This window comes from Mus caroli, chromosome 8, assembly GCF_900094665.2.
Source record: "Mus caroli chromosome 8, CAROLI_EIJ_v1.1, whole genome shotgun sequence".
In the NCBI taxonomy this organism is placed as follows: Eukaryota; Metazoa; Chordata; class Mammalia; order Rodentia; family Muridae; genus Mus; species Mus caroli.
The window spans coordinates 17,387,491-17,412,486 of record NC_034577.1 but is presented as its reverse complement, the minus strand read 5'-3'; the positions used below and the strand labels follow the sequence as shown (position 1 = coordinate 17,412,486).

The 24,996-nt window shown below is 42.5% G+C and overlaps 1 protein-coding gene across 1 annotated transcript in view; it reads right to left on the bottom strand.

The window, feature by feature from the left end:
• Nucleotides 1–22,036, bottom strand: part of Kat6a (lysine acetyltransferase 6A) — an 84,074-nt gene extending 62,038 nt beyond the window's left edge. The window contains 3 exon segments of the mRNA XM_029481030.1: nt 18,790–19,703; nt 19,949–20,073; nt 21,951–22,036. Of these exon segments, the coding sequence (XP_029336890.1) occupies nt 18,790–19,389 (600 nt within the window). The 5' untranslated portion in view covers nt 19,390–19,703; nt 19,949–20,073; nt 21,951–22,036.
• Nucleotides 22,037–24,996: the final 2,960 nt, after the last annotated feature.

The following is a 24,996-nucleotide window of genomic DNA, read 5'->3' as shown; positions in this document are numbered from 1 at the left end:
AAAAAAATTAAAAACATTTTAAAAAGCACATGAATGGCAGCTCTACACAACAACTACTAGGAAGTAAAAAGCTTAAATCATGATGAAAGATACATAATCCAAGTTAAATTCCTAGAGTCCACGTAAAGATGGAAGGAGAACCAACTCCGAAAAGGCCCTCTGACCTCCACAGGAGGACAGGTGTGTCTGGGTGCACACACACACACTCAAAAAGGAATCATGATGAAATACTTCTCTATATATTTTATTACAACGGCATTTTAAACAGCCAATGCAGCCCTTATTCAAAATGCTTGAGACCAAGTTTCAATCAGGGTTTTTAGACTTCAGTGTATGCCTACACGTGGTCATATATCTTAAAGGTGAGATGAGACCCAAGCCTAAACACAGCCTTCATTCACATGTCATGCAAGTCTGAAATCAGCATTACTAGACTTCAATCAAGGTGACAGTGAAACACACCCCCTCTACAGACCTTTTCCGTTTTCTCCTGGCTCCTGGCTCCTTGTTTGTGGCCAGTCTCAGTCTAACCACTCTGAGCCTTTGTATCAGTGTGTGTAAGTTTTTGTGTATGTGTGGGGCTGGGTGAGATGGAGATATATGTGTGGATCGAAAGACACAAAGACAGGCACACATATAGAGAGATTCTTCCACTTCCCTAAGAACAGTTATGATGACATTTAAAGCCTACTTGAACAATCCAGAACCTGTCTATGCAAGTTTACAGTAGCCTTGTTTGCAGTTGCCAAGCACTGAAACTACCCTTTAATGGAACAGTAATAGTGCATTCTTATGGATAACTATAGCTCAGCAATAAAAAGGGGTCATCAACTGATATAAATAGCACAGATACTAAACAGACTATGTTACAGGAAAGAAACAAGATTCCAAAGGTTCTGTATGATTTTATTTACATCACAATCTAGAAAACTCAGTGCTTTGGGAAGCATAACAACTCCAAGATGGTTTGCCAGAGCTGGGGTAGAAGAGGTTTTAGAAACTGCACAACAACAACATGAAGGAAATTTCTGGAACAGACAGAATTTTTCTGTACCTTGATTGTGGTGGTAGTGACCCAACCCTGTGTATATATTCAAAACAGTGTGTTATTTTACATAAATGTATTAATAATTGAGCAAATAAATAAATAGGTCATATAACAAAAGAAGCTCTGCATTTTCCAGTTTTAAAGAAAGTTCGTGTACATACGTAAAGTTACTTCTTTATTTAATAAACACTTAAAATTAGGTGTGTGTCTCTTTGCTTTCATCTTCATCAAACTTATTAGAGCTTTTGTGGTTTTAATGTAAAATTGTTCAATTGTTCAAAATATTTATTTAATAACCCTAATTTATCTCCACAGAGGGAGATGGGAGGAAAGGGTTTGAACAGTATAATGATTATTCTCAACCTTTGCCTTTTGTTATTTTTNGGGGGTTGAGTCCTGCTATTCAGTCCTAGAAATTGCTATGTAGAGTGTGCTGGCCTCAGACTCACAATCATCCTTTCCAGCTCCTGTCTCCCGAATGCTGGGATTACAGGTATATGCCACCATACCTGGTCCCAATCTCCTAGTACACTTGCCCTCTGCCAGAGACTAAGAGAACTTTGAATTAGCACCATGCCATGCATGATGACATTCTGAGCAATATGAACTAAACAAAAATTTAAAAGCCACAATGGCTTGTAATTAACACTACACAAATCCACAGATAAGTCACTCCCCTGTCTCCCTTTCTGATTCTTTTCTGTCACACTGCTCAAGCTCAGTGACAAAGCAAGCACAGAACAAAATGACCAACACTGGCTTTTGCCTTGTTCAGAAATGTAGTCATCAAGCTGTAGCCCAATTTTGTTCAAAAGTCTGTAAAGTTCACAACTGGTAACAAAAGATTCTATTATAAAATATTCTACAAGCCCCGAAAAGTAATAAGCTACAGTGTGAAGTCAATAAAAAAATGTAAAAAACAAGGGGCTGGAGCAATAATAGCTCATCTGGTTAAGTGCGAGTACACAAGTATGAGAGCCAAAGTTCAATGCCCAGAATGCACTTCAAGAAAGCCAGGCGTGCTGTAAGTACATNTGCAATCTTAAAGTTGCAGAAGCAGAGGTGGGCAGATGCCTGGGGCTAGGGACCAGCTAGTCTAGCCTACTTGGCAACTTTGAGGCCAGTGAAAACCCTGTCTCAAAAGGAAAAGACGGACAGCCCTTGAGAACCTACACTAGAACTTGTCCTCTGCCCTCTAGACACACCCACACATTTTGTGCACCTACACAGACACACATGCACAAAATACACAACTAAACCAATCAATCTGGCCGGGTGTGGTGGTGCACACCTTTGATCCCAGCACTCCGGAGGCAGAGACAGGCGGATTTCTGAGTTCGAGGCCATCCTGCCTGGTCTACAAAGTGAGTTTCAGGACAGCCAGGGCTATACAGAGAAACCCTATCTCAAAAAAACCAAAACAACCAAAAAAAAAAAAAAACCCTCAAAATCTACACATAAAAGTACTTAAGAAGGTGGTGTATTGAGGCTGCAGAAAACCCAGGTTCAATTCCCATTACTGCGTTACAACCATCTATAACAACCCCAGTTCCATGACATCCAACACCATCTTCTGACCTCTTAGGGCACATATACATACATGCAAGCAAAATATTCAAACACATAAAATAATAAATACATTTTTAAAAAGAAGTTAATGTATCTTTCTAGGTCTTAACACAACCTACAACATAAATGAATGGATGATATACCCAGTTCTGAAGGTCTGTTGTACCATGTATCTCTTGTGCCATGGAAGCAACTAAGAAGTGTGTGCAGGACAGCTGTGTTTCTTCCTCCCATGGGAGTGTTAGAAGTTTACATTTTGCAAATCACAAGATTTGCATCATAAAAAATACAATATACATACAAAAATAAAAATACAATCTCGCCAAGATAATAGATAAGTCAGTAAGGATTAAGGATGCCCCTCAGTATGTTCCTAGCCCCCACCTCCAAAGATACCGAACTCTAAAGGATGCTCGGAAAGTCTCATATGTAATACGGTACAGCATTCACATAACCTTTGTACATGATTTAAATATCCTTTAAATCATCTCTGAATTACTTATAATAACTAATACAATACAGATGCTATGTAAATAGCTGTACTATATTGCTAAAGGAATGACAAGAACAAAATCTACACATTTAGTATGGACTCAATACTCTCATTTTAATCTACAGCTGACTAAATTTGGTTATACAGAAAGCTGACCACTGACTGCAGTGTGTGCTTTCATTTGTATTGAAGTGAGGGGTCAGGGAGAGAGACAGAGACAGAGAGGCAGAGAATGTAATAGAGTAGATGTAATTACAGTACGCTTGTAATAGGCTAAAGAGGCTGGACTTAAGTGCTCTACATAAAGGGTAAACTATGTCAGGACTCCCTTAGGACAAAGGTCTGTTTTGATTGCTCAATCCCCAGCACACACAATGGTCCTATGTGTGGGTTTTGTCACCACAGCTCACTGATGAAAGGAACCTATCTTGAAAGATAATTATGCAACCTGTAAAGGAAAAAAAAAAAAAAAATGAAGGCTGCCCCAACCAGGGAAATGAGAGAAAGGCAGGGAGGCTTGACTAAACCTGAGAAGTGACTTGGTATTTTTGTTCATCGGCACTCAATGTCACCTTCCCTTCACTAAAGCAGCAGAGACTGCTGGGGCTCAGGATATACCACCCAAAAATATGACGACAGTAGGAGACCAGAATGTGCTACCCCAAAATAGACTTCTTTGGCATATTTTGAGTTTGTTATTTTGAGAAACTGCAGACACTGGAGTGGCTCTGAAAAGCCGTCCTTTTATAAAAAGGCATTCACATCTCTGAGAGAAACATACACTGTGAAGCACAAGCAGCAAGAGGGCCTCCTTGAGATGCTGTGGAGACGTTTTAGGGCAGAGCAGGAGGAGCCTGCGCTCACCTGGTAGCCTGGTCTCGCTTCCCTCACCATGGACCAGTGACCCTGGCCCCTATCCTTCTGCTGTGNAGGACAATAACTGCTCTGTTCTGGTTTGGTTTGTTTTGCATGGGTGTGGTGTGTATGTATATATTCATGTAGCTATGAATGAATATATGCATGTGGAGACCAAAGCCACTATCGAGTATCTTCCTCTACTGCTTCCTACACATAAACACACATACATACATGCATGCATACACTTACTTGATCTCAGAGAGTCTTTCACTGAAGGTGGATTCAGCAGGCAGGCTAGACACTGCGCTCCCAGGTTCTCCTGTCTACCCTCAAACCCAATGCTGAGTGTGTACATGGGGCCTGGCTCTTTTAAAACATGGGTGCTTGGAACCTACACTACATCCCATGCTTGTGCAGCAGCAATGTGTCCTGTCAACCTAACTGCTATCACCTGACACTCGAACCTGGCAGTGACGGTGTGAAAAAGCTGTCTGAACATCTTAAGAGTTGTATACATGGATTAATAACACCTATGATTTCATAAACGGTTTCACAGACATGTAACAAATGCAAAAGATGTTAGCAGTCAAGATTTTTTCAATGCTTGTTAATTTCATGCACTACCAGTCTTTCTAGAGAAGGAGTATGGTGTGGTGGAGAACTGAAAGGAAGAGCCTTTGCAATCTGCAACACTCAGACACAGGACACTACATGTGCACAGAGCTTATGGAGAGATGTGAGGCTCCTTTTCCTCCTCATCCAGCTCCGCTCTGCTTGGCTGGCGGCACCCAAAACAAACAGCTATTTTAAAGTCTTCTTTCAAAGGTAAGAAATGAGAATCCATTGTGGGGCACACAACTGGAACCCCAGCACTTGGATACGGAGGCAAAGATCAGGGTTCAAGGTCACCTTAGTTACACAGTTTGAGGTCAGACTTTGTCTCAAACAAAACAAACATAGAAATTTCAAAGTTATATTTTAGTCTAAAAAAATGACAAAACCAAAGCATGGGGATGTAGTGTAGGTTCCAAGTGTAGGTAAAATTATGTAACATACAAGGAGAATAAAAGGGAAGCTTATCTCTCCATAAGCTCTGTGCAAATGTAGTGTCCTGTGTCTAAGTGTTGCAGATTGCAAAGACTCTCTCCTGAAAAATGANATATGAAAAGTTCCCAACACCCGACAGCATAAATTTAACAACAAATTATAGCAGGTACTTCCCAGCACATTAACCAATATACTGTCATTTGTTTGTTTCCTTTGTATCCATATACTACCTGACTCAATGATGAACACAAAATAACTACATAAAACAGTTCTTTAACACTGCAATAAAATGGATCATTTAATCTGTCTTGACTTGTCTGTGCTAACTGTCCTAAAACTAAGATTTTTTTCCCTATTTGTATCGCATAGATTTAAACTATGCCATATTATTTTGACAAATATGCATACTGAAATGGTTGATTATATATGCATGTACTATGTATGTAAGAATATAAACGGTACATCGTGTTCACCATTTCTTGACTTACTTTAGATCCAGTGTAACAATAGTACTTTAAATGTACTTTCTCAAAAAAACTCAGATGTTAATAGATGCTAGTATCAACTACAGTCCTCCTAATGTGTGTCGGATCCTCGGGCCTGTCTATTCTATGTAACTCTGATTTTCATCTTTGGCTGACATCTCATTTCCACAGCACTACTGCATAAACACTGTATTTTCTATCTCTGTTGTTTTTTAGAATGCACAAATACAGGCATATACATGTGCATGTATGCACATACGTACATACACGTGCCATATTTTATGTACTGCCTGGCCTTGTTATTTAATGTAATATCCATATTGTGGCAAATGGTATGATTTTCATTTTGTTTTGTTTTGCAGTATAATAAAATGCAAGGATATTTCAGTTTACCCACTGATCTATCAAAGACACATACATTATTCCCTTATGTTGTTTACCAAGGGTTATACTTTAATCAATATGTGGGTACCAGTACCTTCAGAAGCTGTTAGTTTCATTTTATATACCCAGAAAGATTGTTGGGTCATGTGATACTTAAACATTTAATTTCTTATTGTTTTCCACAGTGGCTGTCCTAATTTACCTAACTACCAACAATACACTAGCATGTTCTCTCGTCTACCTTTAATGGCTGTTTTATTTGACAGTTTCGAACGCGTATATAACTACTTTTACTTGTTCTCACACATGTACCAACCCTCTCATTCTTGTGTTGACGCTCTTGCAGTGCAGGGTACCTGAGAAAAATGTGCATCCTGCGATGACAATGACAGACAGCAAGAGCCACCAAAGTCCCAGCTGTGGTGGGAATGCTTGTTGTTTGGTTTAAATGTCTGTTTTCTCGTGTTCTAAGTTTACAGGAGTTTACTGAACGTCCTGATCTACTCTTACACACCGAGAACAAAGCGTTCACCACTGCCTCGGTGATGTGTGCTGCTTCTGTTGGATCACTTTTCCAANAAATCTAAATCTTTTTTAAATAAGTAACTCTGTCCTGTTTAGTTTGGAAGTTACCCTAACCTTGAATCAAATAAAGCACAGTACTGTACATCAAAGCATGGAGCTGGAGAGACAGACGGCATAGCAGTAAAGTGCACCGATCTTCCAGAGGACTGTTCCCAGCAACCACATGCTGGCTGGCAACCATCTAAAACTTCAGTCCCAAGAGCTCTAACACCCTCTTATGGCTACTGTGGGAAAACATTCATTCATACACATAAAATGAAGCTAAAGTTTAAAACTAAAGCATGCTGAGCCTAAAGTGACGTGTGCTTCTAATTCCACCACTTGGGAGGCACAGAAAGGCAAATCTCCATGAGTTCAAGGTCAGCNGGGGCTACACAGTGAGACACTGTCTCAAAATAAAATAAATAAAGACTAAAAAGCCTAGAAGACATGTTTGTTGGGGAGGGTAGTGAGACCTAGGAGGCCGGCAGAATGGCTCAACTGTTTAAGAATAATTCATTCTCACGCCGAGGTTCTGGGTTCCGTCCCAGCACCCACCTGGTGTAAACATGGGTACAATGACATGCACTTTCATACAGTAGGGTACAGTAACTCACATGGCAGGGTCACAAGTTGTCTAGGCTATGGCACAGAAAGTGTTTAAGCAGAGGTAATTTTAAAAAGTAACCCTAGCAACCATATATAGATGACCTTTTTACCATTCTGAGAATTTTATACTCTGTACTGTCAAGTATAATAACTATCTGTAAGGGTATTCAACTGAATCCTCAGTCAACAAGTTGTGGTTTTAGGAACTCATTAGCTCACTGTGGCCATGGTTACTAGAGAAGACTATACCTCCACAGTACTTCTATCACTACACAAACTTCCATTACACTGACATGTATTAACACAAATCCTCATAGCGTCATTATAAAATAAACACTGTTAATCTCCATTTTATAGGGAAAATGTGCTACAAAAGTATTAAGCAAATTATCTAAGTTCTTAAGGCAAGCAGTACCAGATGGTCTGGGATTTAAACCTAGGTTCTCAATCCCTTCAAACAGTCACTCTGGACAAGTGTACTGACTCAAAGAGAGGGTCATGTTGGAGGCAAGAAAACCAATCAGGAAAGGAAGCCAGGCATAAGACAAGTGCTGAGGAACAGCAGGTTGGAGATGGGGTAACCAGGAGCATCACNAGAATGGAGACGAGGTTAATTACAGATAGTAAGGGTATGAGGAGTGGGAACAGCCTAGAACGAAATCTAAGAGACAACAAGTGAAGGGTGAAAACCAAAAGGGATGTCCTCACTTTAAGCATTAGTCAACAGGAATGGCTCTTCCTGGAGTAACAACTTAGGAGAGCAAGTAACAGTGCCATCTGGGTCATGACCCGGGAGAAAGACTCCAGATAAAAGCTGTCCAATTAGTGAGACAAGTCCAGAATCCAGAAGAGAGTTCTGGATTAAGACAGAAACATCATCATCAGTGCACAGAGGTCTCAAGACAACTCAGGAAGTAGAAACAATACAATAGAGCCACGTGGATAACAAGTAAGAGAAATGCACTAGATAAAATACCAGGAAACTGAACCGCATTGTTACCAGGCAGGAGGGAAGAGAGCCACTGAGGAAGGTTTATCCCAGAGGAAGAGGGAGAGAAGAACAGGTAAGTACAAAGGGCTGCTGAGGTCAGTAGCACAAGCCTGGAAACTGCTAACAAGTGATTTAAAGCCAGGAGGGGTAGCCCACAACTGTAATCCCAGTATCAGGAGACAGAATCAAGATCCAAAGTTCAAAGCTAGCCTAGGCTACATGACAAGACCTCATGTCCAAAAAGAAAGTTAAAAAAAAAAAAAAAAGAAACAAAGTACTGTAAGGGCAAAAGCCAAACTGCAGCAGATCTGGAATGAAAAGATGGGTTTTGGTTTTTTATTGTTGTTTTGATTTTTACAAAAGAGCTTAAAGATGAAGAAAGTACCAAGATGGGACTAGAAAACTGGCTTAGCAGTTCTGAGCACTGGCACTCTTGATTCNGAGCACCAACATGGTGACTCACAATGGTCAAAAGTCTGATTGCAGAGAATGAGCCTATGTAGACGGACAGATCAACTCTATCTATGAAAGGAAAATAGAAGTATGTGTCAGAATGAGGAAGTCAAAGAGAATAAGGAAACCCTGTATTATTTAATGCAAACAGATCACAGACAAATCCTTAGCAAAGGCAAAGCTGAGATTAGCATCCACCAATCTGTGAGTAGAACCCTATCACATGGTTGGATGGTTCTCTCTACAATAAAACCCNTACTTTAGAAGAGCAGAAAAGGAAAATGTTTACCTTAACTTTTTTTGTTGTTGTTTTTCGAGACAGGGTTTCTCTGTGTAGCCCTCACTGTCCTGGAACTCACTCTGTAGACCAGGCTGGCCTCAAACTCAGANATCCANCTGCCTCTGCCTCCCGAGTGCTGGGACTAAGGATTTTCCCGGGAATAACGGAGGACATTAGAAGAGCATGTGCAGGCNGGTGAGATGATGGCTCAGTGGGGAAAGGTGTCTGCAGCCAAGCATGACAACTTGGGACCTCCACGGTCCTCAGAGAACCACACTGATTCCCACAAGTTGAACTCTGCCTTTCACTCACGCAGTTTTTAAAATTACATTTGGTTAGTCTTAGGCTAGTACCTGTAATCAGAGTCATGAAAGTGACTTAAATAGTAAGTGTGGTAGGAGTAGGAAGAAAGGGGACAATTAGGAAAATGGTAGTCAAGGAATAAAAAAGAAGTCAGATTTCCAGAAGTACAGAGCCTTATGTCTAAAACATTTTCACAATATGTTGTCTCACTTAACTAAATTTCAATTACTAAATCAAACTTACTTTTTTTTTAATCCTTTGCTCGCCTCAAGTAGTTCCCAACCCAGAGTTCCTGGCTCTAAGTACTAGGGCATAGTATGTAACGTCCACTGCACCTTAGACACGGAGACTGACAGACCCCATGGAAACCTGGGCTCTCCCACCCTGCTGGAGTCTAATTTGTTTTCCTGATTATTTTTTAAAGCTCCTCAGGTATTTCTAAAGACAATTAATGTCATGGCTACTGCTTTAGGGAAAACAGGAATTTTGAAGGGCATGGTAGTGCAGGCCTTTGATGCCAGCACTTGTGAGGCCATCCTNATTTACATAGTGAGATCCAGGACAACCAGGGCTACATAGAAAGACCCTCAAAATAACCAAAAAAAGAAAGGAGAGAGATGGCTCAGAGGTTAAGAGCACCACTGACTGCTCTTCCAAAGGTCCTGAGTTCAATTCCCAGCAACCACATGGTTACTCACAACCATCAGTAATGGGATCGGATGATCTCTTCTGGTGTGTCTGAAGATTGTGAGTGTACTCATATACATAAAATAAATAAACCTTTAAAGAAAGAAAAGAAGAGAAGAGAAGAGAAGAGAAGAGAAGAGAAGAGAAGAGAAGAGAAGAGAAGAGAAGAGAAGAGAAAAGAAGAGAAGAGAAAAGAAAAGGAATTTTCATCTAGGTAATTCTACCTCTTAAGAGGCTGGGACTTGATTGCAAGTTCTAACCCAACCTGAGGTACAGTGAGATCTTGTCTCAAGAAAATAAGTAAAAATAATAAACAAGGTAAGAAAATGTTGAAAGAAAATATAAACACTATTAATCAGATATTTAAAGATTCCTTAAATAACAAGACTTTGAAATACCAATATACATCATCATACTCAAAGCCTCTAAATTATATTCCAAGTTCTGTAAGTTATTGTAAGTTATAAAAACTCAGGAGTTAAATGCTTCACTGTAGCCAAAGATTAAGAACACACAGAACCTGTCTACTAAATTAAAAGAATTGCAAACCAACAGCTCACTGGAAAAAAGTTCAGTCATATAGGTCTGATAATACTTCTTTGTATCAATACAGAATCTATCCTTACTCTATACAAAATGGAAAGGCACAGGAATGAGCTATCTTCTTTTACAGACATCAAATCTTACACGAACACTCTTTCTCCACTCCCTAATTTGTTGTCTGCTGCCTTCCCTGTATAGTTTACTGGTAATACTACGAATTTCTCAAGCTTCTCCTGGATATTTAACACTGAATATACAGTGAGTGCTAAATGATACAATTTTTTGAGACAGGCTCTTGCTATATAACCAAGCTAGCCTGGATCTCAAGGTTCTCTGCACGTGCCTCCTCACCCCACACAGACAGACACACAAACACATAAATAAAATAAATATCTACAGAAAAAGCTAATTCCTAAGTGCCTTTACAAGTAATCTACTGCTGACTTTTTAACAGTCACCACAAAAACAGTAAAAACAATGAAGGACATGTGTGATACAAAATTATACATGTATAAATACTACTGATTATTTTAAAAATTGAGGCTAAACCAGTTCCAATTTAATAGCAACTATTTTGGGCAGTTCTGGGGATCAAACACAGGGCCCTGTATATGCCAGGCCAGTGTTCCGCCAGTAAGTCAGACCTAAACCTAGTCCACAAACGCCAGAGGGGTCAGAGTCCACTGTGAGCAGCCCTATGCGGGTGCTGGGAATGGAGCCCAGACGCTTTAGAGGGGCAATAAATGCCTATGTCACCAATGTCACTGTACCATTTTTTTTTTCCCAGATCTTTTTGTACCTAGAAGGTTTTGGGTTTGTTTTTTTTTTGTTTTTTGTTTTTTTTGGGGGGGGGGTTAAACAATCACTCTAAGTAGGACAATTCATTGCATTCTTAATAAAGTATCCCAACAATAGGATAATTACAAATTATTTTTACCAACATCACTATTCTAATTAGATAAAATATGAAACAACTTTACATTAATGGCTATTTGCAAACAGCTAAAACACTTCCTTCTCAGTAGCTTGAAAATATATCCCATTTTATTGATTGATTGATCTATTTGTTTTTTACCATAGCCCATTTTAGACAGTATTTCTACATAAAAATCTAAGCTGTGAGCTGCAGGCTCAGCAGTATAGAGCACTTGCGTCCTTCTAAAGCGTCTGGGCTCCATTCCCAGCACCTACATAGGGCTGCTCACAGTGGACTCTGACCCCTCTGGCCTCTGTGAGCATCTCAACACATATGTACACATATAATACACACACACACATATATATTACACATACATATATGTATATAGAGAGACAAACAATTTTAAAAAACAAAATACATCATCAAAAGAATACAAATTCCAGTAAAATTAGATAATCTGGGCTATTAACTACTGTATTGGGAAACAACTGCAGGAAACAGGAGATTTACCACTGCATCTTTCTGGTCCAAGTTACATAGCTGAATAATACATTCAAGCTTAATTAAAGCTCTTTTTTTCCATCAAAATGTTTCAATAAATTATAATTCTGCTCAAAAATACCCTCAAAAAATTGTAGTGATTTGGACAATTATCACAAGAACTAGCTATACCAAGGCTGGAAAGATGACTCAGTGGTTAAGAGCACTGGCTGCTCTTCCAGACTTCCAGAACCCATACTGCAACTAAGAGCCATTTGTCATCCCTGTTCCAGGAGATCTGACACCCTCTTCTGGCCTCTATGGGAACTGCATTCAAATAGCACACAAACATATATGCAGGCAAAATACCCATACAACATAAAATAAAAATAAATACATCTTTTTTAAAAAGGAATAGTGATGTGAAACATGAACTATATATAACACCCCACAGCTGACCAGGTCAACAGATACATCAGCATTCCAGGAGCGCCAACCCTTTCACTTACTTCCAAGCACTGTGAGTAGCCTACAGCAGGTGTTCAATACCTGTTTGAATTAAGTGGCAAGTAAAAGTGGAGTTACTTCTGGCCTACACCTTCCTTTCTCGATCATGACAAATACTCCCTGGAGATGTGTACATCTATGTATTTAGAATCCAGAGTCGTAACAGCAAGCCAACCCATTCTTCACTGAAACTGACTAAGTTGTTTCAGAGAGAGGAAAGAAAGAGTTGAATATAATGAAAGGAGTAGATAGATATCTGTCCAGAGGAGCAATCATTTCTCACCTTTTGAGCTCACTGTATTATAATTCTGAAAGCAGGCTCTTCAAATCTTTGGGGAAGATCATTTAGAAAATAAACTATTAAAAACAGTGTATGAAATGATAATCATTTAAAAATATAGAACGAACCTCATCAATTTTAATTTCATCAATATTATTAAGGCAGCTAAGAACAAGTCAAAATTCAAAGTAAAGTCTACTGATCAGTGCACATGGAATCTGCTCAAAAGAAATACAATTTTCCTAAATGTATTCTTCCAAATCTAGTAATTTCAGTTAATAATACAATCTATTAGAGCGATGTTGTGGTGGGCAGACATTTCTAATTGAAGAAAACCAGTAGGTTTCTACTGAATAAAATGTCCTTAATGTAAGACCTTAGAAAAGGTCTCCAGTTCAGCCACAAATATTGTACAATGATCCTCACAGCTCTTTTCAAAAGTCAAGTCCCAGAATTTTAGAGTTAGGATTTGTCCTGGACTATATTACTAACTGGCTGCTTTAAAAAAAAAATATATATATATATATATACACACACACACATATACATACATATATACATATATATATATAACTCATGCTTATAGCTCCTGTATGAGACTCCTGCAATTCAATTCCAGATAATACATATACACATGCANATACTTCAAACAAGGGGAATTATTTTAAATGAAGTATCTAAGCATTCTACCAAGATACAAAATACAAGATACCAACATACAATAACTGATTCACAGCAATACCACTAATTTATCCCACTGGATCGTTTGATGGTAGTTATAATAATCCAATCATATTTTATTTACTTAGCTTCATGTGATCAAAAAAGTTCCAAAAGAAAAAAGAAAACAGTTGCTACAGATAGGTGTTCTTATACCATCCCACTNCGAAGCAGGGTTTTACTGACTTGTCTACTGTAACATTTTCACATATGCTCTTTAAAATGCCCAGGGATAGAGAACATTTTATGAACAGAACTTTCCATCAAGTCATGATGTCAAGTTGTCAATAGATGTCAACAGAAAGGCAAGAGATTCTTTAACACTTTATACACAGAATCTGGAGTATCTCAGATTCTAGACTTTCCTGATCTTTGAATATTTGCATAGACACCAGCAGCAGACTATCCCTAATCTAAATCACCATTATGAGCCATTATACTTAGTAAAAGCAATCAGAATTGGAAGTACTTTGGACTATTAAGATTACAGACCCTCACCAGGCAAGGGTGTTTCGTGCCTTGAGTCCCAGGACTCAGGAGAGAGAGGCAGGTGTATCTCTGAGTTCAAAGGCAAACGTGGTCCACAGAGTGAGTTTCCATTACAATCAGGGTTTCACCGAGAAACCCTGTCTCAAAAACAAAACAAAACAAAGAAAGATTACAAAGCTCAATCCATAAAAGTGTCTTCCAGCTCAAAGTTCACAGAGCAAATTGAACCCTAAAACAGATCGCTAAAAATCCATGAGGGTAGGACTGCAGCTCCATTTGTAGAGTGCTTGGCTCACAGGCATGAGCACTGGGACCAATNCACACATCAAATGCACAATGCAAGAAGTTCAAGGTCATCTCAGCTACGTGAGGCTCAAAGGCAGTCTGGCATACATGAGCTCTTGTCTCAAAAACTAAAGAAATAGTATTTCTTTAAAAAAAATGTAAGAGAGCTGGAGATGGCTTAGTGGGAAAAGCTACTTCCANAGGACTGGAATGGTTCCAGGGCCACATCTGGCTGCTCACATCAGCCTCTAACTCCAGCTACAGAGAATCCAATGCCCTCTTCTGGCCTTCTCAGGTGTATGCACAAACACTGAGACAAATATTAAAATAAGTCCCTTTTTAAATTAAAATGCACTCACTATACTNGACCCTTGGCAAATGGATAAGATCATATTGAAGGAGGTAATCCAGACCTAGAAAGACAAACCTCACATAATAACTCTATTTGTGGTTCCTACTTACAAGTTTTCAGATGTGAGTATAACCTGGCGTAAATGTGGAAACCAGAAAATTCATTATAAATGGACAATAGGGCAGGGAAGAGCAACAGAGAGAGGAATAGCAAGGTACAAGTAAGTGATCAGATCGGGGGAAACGAATGTCGGTGAGACACTAATTAAGGAGGGAAGTAAATACGAAGGAAAGAGCAAGGGGCTAAAATAAAAGTAACGAAGGAAAGAGCGAGCGAGGGGCTAAAATAAAAGTAAGTACTGCCTGAAAAGTCATAAGCATATTATTATCTAGCTAGCTAAAATTACATAAGAATACCTAAGTATGTATATACATATGCATATGCAATTTAAATGAAATCCTCCCAGATGGGCTGCCAATACTCCCTTGAGCTTTAGACAACAATTCTAACATCAGACGTGAGAAGCCCTGATTTGTTGTTGATCCAGAGCTGTCCAAGACAGAGAATTCTTTCCTGATGTCTCTGCTTGCCTCTCAGAGGTGGAAGTGCATCCTATGCTAAAGAAGCCGTGATCCTCAGACACTGCACCCAGAGGATCTGAGCTAGATCAGACTAGCGGCCTCCTTCCTGAAGACTAGCCTTCTTATCAGAAGGCACCTCCAGAGGAAGGCAACAACCAACAGTCCTACCAGCTACAGCACCTATGTCCCACCACAATGGCCAGCATGGCACAGTAACCCTAAGGGTGCGGTGGGATGCACACCGGGCAGTAACCAACAGCTCTCTAGGTACACTTAAGACCAGCTCAACAAGCGAGAAATAATTCCCGGGAGTGGAAACCTCNCCAACACCTAGGGCCAGTGAAGTCATGGATCTTGGAAGAGAAACTACCAACCATCACTTTACTATACCAACATAATCCCTAATTATAGCCTAAATATTTCTCCTCAGACCCATAGTAAGTGTTCTTCTCANTCCTCATCAAAGAAACTTCTATTTGCAACAGAAACTATTGCAGAAAACCACAACTGATCAAAATTCAGAGTTGTAAAGGCCAGTCCCAACCAGCACACCTGCATCATACACCCTGCACCTAAGATTCAGGGATCGTTGCAGAAGAACCAGAGGAAAGATTTTAAGAGCCAAGGGAACAGGAAGTTTTCTGTGAACCCAAGTCTCCTAGAAACATCAGAGACTACACCCATGAAGTCTTATCAACATGTCTGCTTAAACAAGACCTGAACTATGAATACACCAATGAACATGCTAACACAGTAGAGGGAGCTTGAGGGGCCTCAACCCTAAACAAAAAACTGCAGACAACTAAAGAATACTAGACAGGGAGAAACGGTCTTCTACAGGAATAGTCCCCCTAACTGGTTCTCCAATACCAAGCCTGAGACCATATACATACAGTAACATTATACAGACTGAGCAGGTTGTATTTATGTATTTAAGAATACAAATATACATGTATGTGTATGTATATGTAACAAGAAAAGAGGGCATAAATTTGAGAGACTAAGGGAAGTACATGGGAGTTTTTTAAAGGAGAAAAGGGAAGGGGGAAATTTGTGTAACCATAATTTTTTAAAATTATTACAAAAAAATTAAATATTTCACCAGTGAATTATACCACTGCCAGGCACAGTGGTACATGCCTCTAATGCCAGTATTGGGAGATGAGGCAGGAGGATTTCTGCACAGCTGAGCCCAATCTGGGCTACCTAGAAAAGCTAGGTTTCAACACTCTCCCAACAAGAAAACAAAAGTATTGTTACTTTCTAATTGTTTCTAAACAAACAACACTGTAGTTTAATGGGATGCTAATGAATACAAGGAAGGATGACGAGATAACTCAGCTATTAAGAGTTCTTCCACAGGACCCAAGTTCAGTTCCCAGCACCCACTTCATGCAGCCCACAACCATCTATATTACACTAGCTCTGAAGGATCTAACAGCCTCTTCTGGCCTCATTGATCACACACACACACACACAGTCTGTCTGTCTGTCTGTCTGGCCTCATTGATCACACACACACACACACAGTCTGTCTGTCTGTCTCTCTCTCTCTCTCTCTCTCTCTCTCTCTCTCTCTCTCTCTCTCTTGAGAGTAAAATACAGGGGACTCCTTATGGAGAGCAAGGAGGTAAATGCACAAGATGTGAGGAGCAGAGAGATAGCAGGATACAAGTGATCTGACAGGGAAAATGGAAAGGAGGTGTGCTCTTTAGGGATGAGGGAGAAAAGTGTACACAGGAGGAAGAGCAAGGTGGGTAAGGATATCTGCAGAAGCCACAGAGAATCATACTATTAACTACACACACACACACACACACACACACACCTTACCTTATACATAATACATACAATTCTGTGTATAAACAAACACACATCTCACATGGACTTATAGTATCCGCTCTAATAACCTATCAGACCACCCAATGAAAACCTCAATACCAGACAAGAGACNTCCTCTCTTTTGACTCCCAAAACACACAGCCCACTGCTGTTTCCCTTGTTGCTTCCCAGAGGCAGAAGGTAAGTGCCTACTCCTAAAGAGACCATGGACTTCAGAAACAGAACCCAGAGGATCCCGAGCTGGACCTGCCCTGAATGCCCCTTCCCTGAGGACTGGCTTTCATGGTATCAGAAGGAACCATGTAAGCTTCCAAAGGAGGGGGGCACCCAACAGTTTCTTCTTTCTCTGATGCCGAGGAACCCCATCAAGGACCACCATGGCATAAGCTTCAGGGGGCAGCATTAGCACACATACCTTGATGGTAACCAACAGCTCTTTTGGACTTGATATCTGCTCATCAAGAGGGATCCATCTCGTGTCTAGTACTAGAAACCTAACTACTCAGTGCTAGTGAAGTCATGGTTACTGGAGAAGAAACAGTAACTACTAATTTACTAAATCCCTAACGACAGTCTATTAACATTTATCCTTATACCACAGGTTAAGTATAATCTTCACCCCTCATCTTTGCAACAACCGGAGAACACTACATAAAGCCATAGCCAATCAAAACGCAGAGTTGTTTACTCTAGTCCCAATGAATACATTTACAAAACTGAACGAGGATTAGCACCAATGAATATGCCAACTAGACAGAGAAGTCCACAAAGCCTCTAGCCTACACAGAGAACTATAGGCAAATGAAGGAAATTAGAAATCAGAGAGGTGGCCTTCCTCAGGGAAGAGCATACCAATCAGCTGTCCAACGCCAAGCGGTCAGCCCTGAAAACACACACACACTTAAGGACTGGATAGCTAGGGATAGACGTGTATATATGCAATATGTACATATGTAGTTATGCATGCAATAACAATTGGTGAAAAAAATAAGTCATGAATTTGAAGGAGATTGGGGAGGGATCTATGGGAGGGTCTGAAGGGAGTAAAGGGGAGGGAGAAATGTAATTATATTATGATATCAAAAAAAGTTAAACAAATACCAAAAGTCTTTGCCCGGAAGTACCTTCTATGATTTATACACTAGGTATACAAGAAATTAACAGCATTCTATTGATGTGAAAGAACAGTCACACACAAAATGCTCCATCCACCAGGATTCTCCTAAAGGCTGAGATGTACTGCTGCTATGCCTCAAGTGCATTAAATGACAATAATACACAAAACAGAGCAAGGGACATGTCTATGTACAAAACACCCCAGAACTTTTTATAATACAGGATACTGTATTCCTAACCCATAGAACTGCTGCTGTCACAAATAACATTTAGGATTCCCTTCTATTCAAAGGCACACTAGGTGTGGTGGCACACACCTGTAATTCCAGCACTCCTCACTCACTTGCAGAGGCAAGAAGATGATAGTAAGGTTTTAGGCCAGCCTGGACTTTAAAGCAAGACCCTGTGTCTCAAAACTATAAAAAAAAAAAAAATATATAAATCAAAATATAACACATGATAGGAAGCTGTTTAAAACACAGAAATGGGAATGACTGATTTGCTAGCCCCTACTATGGATCACAAGAATCTGCCTCATTCCTGTCTAATGATAGCCTGAAACAAAACAGAAAAAAAAGGAAAAACTCCGTAGAGTAAGCCACTTCTTTCAGAGTCAAGTCTCTAGCATTTCTAAGTTCACCAAGTTGCAACAGTAAGGTATTATAGAACCTTCAATCTAAAGTTTGCATGCTAAGCTAAATGCGTTCTTGTAGTTGTCAACATTCTATACTCTGAACAGAAAGCTTCAAAGACTTTAAAGTACTACAACTATTAAAACCTATTCAGTTTTCACAGCTAGAGCTCCCAAAAGCCCCCAAGCTTTGACTGGGTACATAACTTCCCAGGACTGTGAANGTGACTCCTATGCTACTGCCCTGTGAACACTGGTGCTAATGTTCCTTACCTTGTCTTTCTCATGTGGAAGCAGTGACACGGGAGGTAAACACGAGAGCGACTCACAGCCCTCTTTCCCTTCAGCACTGGCTGCCTTAGTGTTGAGGCGGTAGAGAGGTCCATCTTTGAGGAGTCGGCCATGACCAACAGCACGCTTGATGGCCAATCGTAGCTGCTGGTGAAACCCAGGGGCAGCACTACCTCCACAGGCAGCAGATACATCCTTCTGGCTTTTCAAAAAACGTTCGATACTTTTCAAAGTTGAGCCACCAGACTCTGCCAAGCCCTCAAATGCCCGCTTGAGTAATTTATTCCAATCCACACTTTGCTTAGTATCCAATTTTCCATGGTTCCGAGGTTTAGGAAGTGCTATTCGCCCAGGATTATCAGGATCTTTGTAGGAATTAAGACCTTTGTTTGAGACCTTTAAAATCGTCCCGTCTTTAACGCTCAGCTCCAGCTGCTCTAGCACAGTCCTGCGGTCCAGCCCGTGGGATGAGGACACGGCATTGCAGATCCTTTCCTCTGAAGGTCGCTGTTTCTGCTTCTTGACTTTTTTGATGGCCTCCAAAATCCACTCCGTGTACAGCGGGTTAGCGAGTTTTACCATGGTGAAGGATTCTGTATATCCATAGAGTCGTTATCCCTTATCCTGATGCTGAGTAAGTCTTACACCATGGAAAACAGGATTCTCGGAGGATGGGAACCAGTTAACCATAGCATACAAGATTTCTGGCCTGAGTCTTCCCTCCTTTCACAAAATAGATTTACAGCCTACTTTTACCTCAGAAATCAAAACACCTGGTTTTTCTGTCGTATCTTCAAAATCCTCACTATCACAACGCATTGGTGTCTACTCCACACACACTCCTGGGTTCCACACATCTCATTCCCGGCTTCAAGCAGAAAGTGAGTATCTTAAGCCTGAGAAGAAATTAAAATAATGTCAGTTTTCTATCAAGGCCTGCTCTGTGACTAAGTTATCAAATGAAACCTCCTAGTCGTNTCTTAAAGCAATGTGTTTAACGACACTCCCAAGAGCTTAACTACAGTGCTATCAATACAGGCAACTGGAAACCACGGGGTAAAAACAGAAGGAGAAGCAGCTGAGTAGTCAAAGGAAAATGAGGAACTCAAGGTGTCTACAAACCACCTCAGCCGTAACTAACCGGAGGAGTGCTAGTTTGTCCTCCGCAATCTGTGCTCACCAGTCTAGGGGGTCAACTCGTCCTCCACATTGTCCCCAAGAAACTATTCAGCACTTCAACAAGTATCTGGATTAGTAGGAAGAATCCTGCAACAAAAGCAAAAGTGAATCAGCTTTCAAAATTCCAGTGGGTAGGAAACAGACAGTAAGCTCTGCAGAAACCAGACAGCAATCTGATCAGTTCCTATACAAAAGAAAATAAACCTGCTTCACACACCACAATAAGGATAGTAATGCAAATGAAAACAGCTTAGTGTGAAAGTGTGTAAGGAATTTCATTCAAACTTTCACCAATACCCATACACTGAAGGAAATGACAACTGTCAAACATAATCTACAGATAAACTAGAAATAAGAAAGGCCTAGAATCATCTGGATCAAATGCAGATACATGTAAAATCGTACAATACAGAAAACAAGTAACTGCCTATGATCTGATAAAAATGTAAATTTGAGATTGCTATCTCAGCGTGAACATTAGTCAATAAAACAAAAACAAATATACTACTACCTCTGAACTTGTTCCTCCAAATCTAAGTGTAACTTTGAACTTCTCATGTTTTGGAGCACGTGTACAATATAAACACAGCAAAAAAGGGGCGGGGGCACCCCTTCAGCAACTACTCCCAACAGTGTGCAGGCAAAGGGGAGACTGATACATGAGGAAAGAAATAGTACTAGTAAGAAAAAAAAGCATTAGCACCCGGGGCCAAAATGTATTTCAAAATAAGCTAACTAAAAGAAGTACCCCCCCCCCAGGAGGGGTCCTTCATATTAGTGGAGGTTTTACGAGGACAAACATCAGAATTACTACCCAAGGGAAGTTTCTGAGTAAAGTAACGAGGCCTAAGACCTAAGAAGGTGGGAACACCCTATGTGGCTGAGTTTCCAGGTGAAAAAGAATGAATGACAGTCACACATTGTCTTTCCGGCCGGAAGTTTCCCCAATCTTCGAGTCTGCAGAAACCAACGCTCTGAAGATCTGAACCCTAACTCTCAGAAAGTACACTCGCGGGCTAGAAAGAAAGACCNGCCCGGCTCGCAAAGACCTTCCCGCTCTCTCTCTCCCAACCCAAAACACATCTGCGCGCGCCCTNGATTTAAAGCCCCAGGAACTTTAAAAAAAACTTGAAGCGGCAGAGCCCCGCAGTTTGCCAGCGGACGGCTTCGCCGGTCCCATTCTATGGAAACACAGCCCGGAGAGTAAGTTAACAATGAAATCACGTGGAGTTAGGAGCATCGTAAGCTCTAGCCCCAGCTCCTCCGAGCTCTTCGCTCCAAGGGGTCGGCTCAGAAGAGCAGCGAGGGGGACACCGGCTGTGACGGAGCCTGACAGGTCGGGCAGGTNCGGCCCAAAGTCGCGGAGCTCTTGACAGGCAAGCCCGCCGCCACCCGTCCNGGCTGGGGGCTGACAGTCCGACAGACACAACACCACACGTGCTGCCTGCTCCAGACCACTGCACCCACCAGGCTGTCACCCTGCACCGCTCAACCCCGCTCGGATGTCCGCGCACTCCGCACAGCCCGGAGTGCGCGCCCGCCCGGCGCCGGGAGCGGCGGGCGGGCGGGCGGGCGGGCGGGCGGGCGGACGGACGGCGGGCGCGCCCCCGAGGGAGAGCGGGCGAGCCCGCACAGCAGCCCCAGGCTCCGCGGCCTGGCTGCTCGGCGCCAGGGAGCCCGGGCTCCCGGAGTGGGCCGCCGGCGGAGCTAGGGCGGCGGCAGCGGCGGGCCCGTCGGCGCGAGCCGGGAGGGCGGGCGCGGGCCGGGCCGCGGAGTCGGACGCGAGGGGGCGGCCGCGGCGCCCAGCCCGAGGCCTGGCGCAGAGCAGCGGGGAGGCGGCGCAGGCCGCGGCGGGGCCTGCAAGCGGCCCGCCGACCCCGCGAGGCGCCGAAGCAGACTCCGGGGCGGCCTAGCCTCGGGCTCGGCAGCTGGGAGCGACCGGGGGCGGCCCCTCGGCTCCTTACCTGGGGGGAAGACAGCCGGGATCCCGGGGGCCCGGGCCGGACCGCGGAGATGCCCCAAACTGACACGGCCGCCATCTTGGAGACAGTGAGCTCCGACTGGGGGGAGGGGAGGCCAAGCGGCGGAACAGCCGCGGGGGGAGGGGAGCGTCGCGAGGGAACGGCTGCCTGGGGAGGGAGCGGGAACAGCCTGCGCGGGCGGGCGGGAGGGAAGGAGCGGAGGAGCGCGGGAGGGGGGCGGCCGGTAGCTGGAAGAGCCGGCTCGTCGCCGGGAAGGGCCGGAGGGCGGGGCCACGGGGGGCGGGGTGGAGGGAGCCGCTGGGCGGGTCACGTGGGGCGGGTACAAAAGGCCGAAGCCCGGGTGGAAGCGGGAGTTGGCCGGGCTGGAGGCCAACAGCTGGGGGCGTCCCCTCCTCCTTTCTCACGCGCTGCGATCGGGCGGAATGGCGAGGCCACAGGCGGAAGGTGCACCCGGATTACACAGCCCGGGAAACTTGGAGCGAGCGAGCGAGCGAGCGGGCGGGCGGGCGCTTGGGTGGGGCGGCTTCGGCGCGACGCCGAAACCTCGGAGCTAGNAAGCTCGGAGCTCCCGGCGCGCGGCGTCCGCCCGGGTTCCCAGGCGCTTCTTAGCGCCCGGGGGCGTGCACCCGCGTCTGCCTTGCTGGGTCGGGGACACACAAACACACACACACACACACACACACACACGGTGGCTCCGGGAGCTCCGTGGCTGGGCGGGGGAACGCGGGTGGCAGGAGTTCCTTCTTTTGCCTTCGCCTTTCTGCTCACTCTGCACTCCAACTGCTCAGCCCCCGTGGTTCAAAGGATGGTCTGGCTAGAAAGGGGAGAGGGCACGAAGTTGGACACTCCTTGTCAGCCAACAAGATGCCCACCTAGGGCACTTGACTGACCCCCATGCCCGCAAGTCACTAAACCTTGGAAACATGTTTATAAGAAACACCACCCACCGAGCTCGGTTTCCAGGACTTGGACAAGGTCACGCAGCTATTATGGCACGGTTGCTTGTGGAACCTGGGTCTTTCTCTTCTTTTCCTACCCTGTGCAGTTTGATGGCTGAACCGCAAAGACTCTTGGCTAGGGCAAGTCTCTCCGCTACTGGCTACCTGTTTCTTTGTCTTTGATCCACTAGAAACTCTTGAGATTGAGTCACACACACATACCCCTTCCCTGGAAAGACACGTTAAAGCTCAACAGTTTGAGACTTGTATTGCTGCTACCCTTGCACTTGGCTTATGTCCCCTTCCTAGATTGTTACCCTCCCCCACACACACACCTCATTTTATCATAGTTTTGCCAAAAAGAAAAAAACACCTGCTAGTCGCTGCCATAACTTTAATATTACTTTGTTGGTTTTTTGCCTTATTCACTTTACAGTTCAGATGTAGTCGTAATGCTTTTAGTATATTCCCAGGTTAATTTTCCTNGACAGTGCCATTTGGCATCCCAACATCTAACCAACATGATGCCAAGGGCTCAAAACAGGGCTTATAATGAATANGCATTTGTAAGCCTCTGAGAAATAAGTTTACACCTCACCTCATGTCCTGTCTCCAAACCTCATTCCCTGCTTTCAGATCTGAGTAGCCCTCCTCCACCCTAATTCTTGCCCAGACGACTATGCACACTAGACTGTTGAAACTATTCCATATTAATACTAGCCTGGGAAACTCACGCGAAGGGCCTGCAGTGCCCTATACTGATGTTGATAACAAGCAGTTGTGGAGAGGTTTATTGAATCACCCGAAATCACTTCTTTACAACCCCCAAGTTGTATTCCATTACTACTAGAAGAGAAATTTGAAGACAGGAGGATCACCAAGATCGAGATTCAGTGGATTCCCCATCTCAAGGGAATATGGTAGACACCTAATATCATCCTCAGGCCTCCAAGNATGGTCACACGCACACACCTGTTTGCTTGTTTGTTTGTTTGTTTTAGATATATATTACTAAAAGGCATACTCAGAGATCTTTATAAGTTTTGCAGCAAAAAGAAATCAGTTTTGCAAGTCCACCTGCAGTTCAAAAGGGCACAGTTTAGTGTAACTCTGGAGTTCTTGGGGGGGGGGGGCGTTGTTGATCTTTGAGACAATTCAGACAGCTGAAGATTATTTCCTCTGTCAATCAAGAAAGCTACAGCCCTCATCTCCGAGGGAATAAGGGAGTTTATTCTGGGTCCATTCTGAGGGACTGTGACCCAGGACATAATTTCTTTATTTGTAACTTGATTGAAACTAACAGTATTATTTTATCACTTAGAAATTCACCAGGTAGAATGTTAAATATCACAGACAATTTAAATAATCTAATGACAGGAGTATTTAAGAAACAAAAAGTGAAAGTGATGTGCAGTTACTGGGGGTACTCATTTGTCAGTCGCGTTAGACAGGCATCGTGCAGCATCTTCAAGTCCTCGTGAATGTGCTCCTAAAGGAGGTGAGCACATTGGCAGCCTTGGGTTTCNCATCCTGAGAGTGAGCTGGGAGTGCCTGACTGCAGTCCTGATCTTTTCATCAGAATGGAGGCTTTGATGTGGTGCCTTTTTTCCTTCTTAGTTGACGAAACCACCTGTTTTCTTTATCCTTAAATGAAGACTCTGTGATTCTAATTTTAGTGTCAACATTAAAAATGCTTTACAAGATATGCTACTTGTTTATCTCGTAGACCAAACTGGATGAACAGATTTAAATATTTGTCCATTAAAGCAACTTTCACAATCACTATTTAATTTAGTAGGAATATTCTAAGTNAGTATAACACTCCAAAAAGAATTATTTGGTATAGTTAATATAATGGCTGACTGACTATCTAAAAAGAAAAGGTTTGCACTTAGATCTTAAAATTGTGATATTTAATATTTCTACCTTACCTTGTATATTATGAATGTGTTGTGTACATATATATGTGTGTGTTCAAAAAAAAAAAAAAAAAACTCTAGTGTTTTTTCAATTTACTCTGAACTCTACCTACTCTAGCTAGAGATACCCAAAGATTTATGTCAATCCTTTCTGTCCAAAAATTATACAAA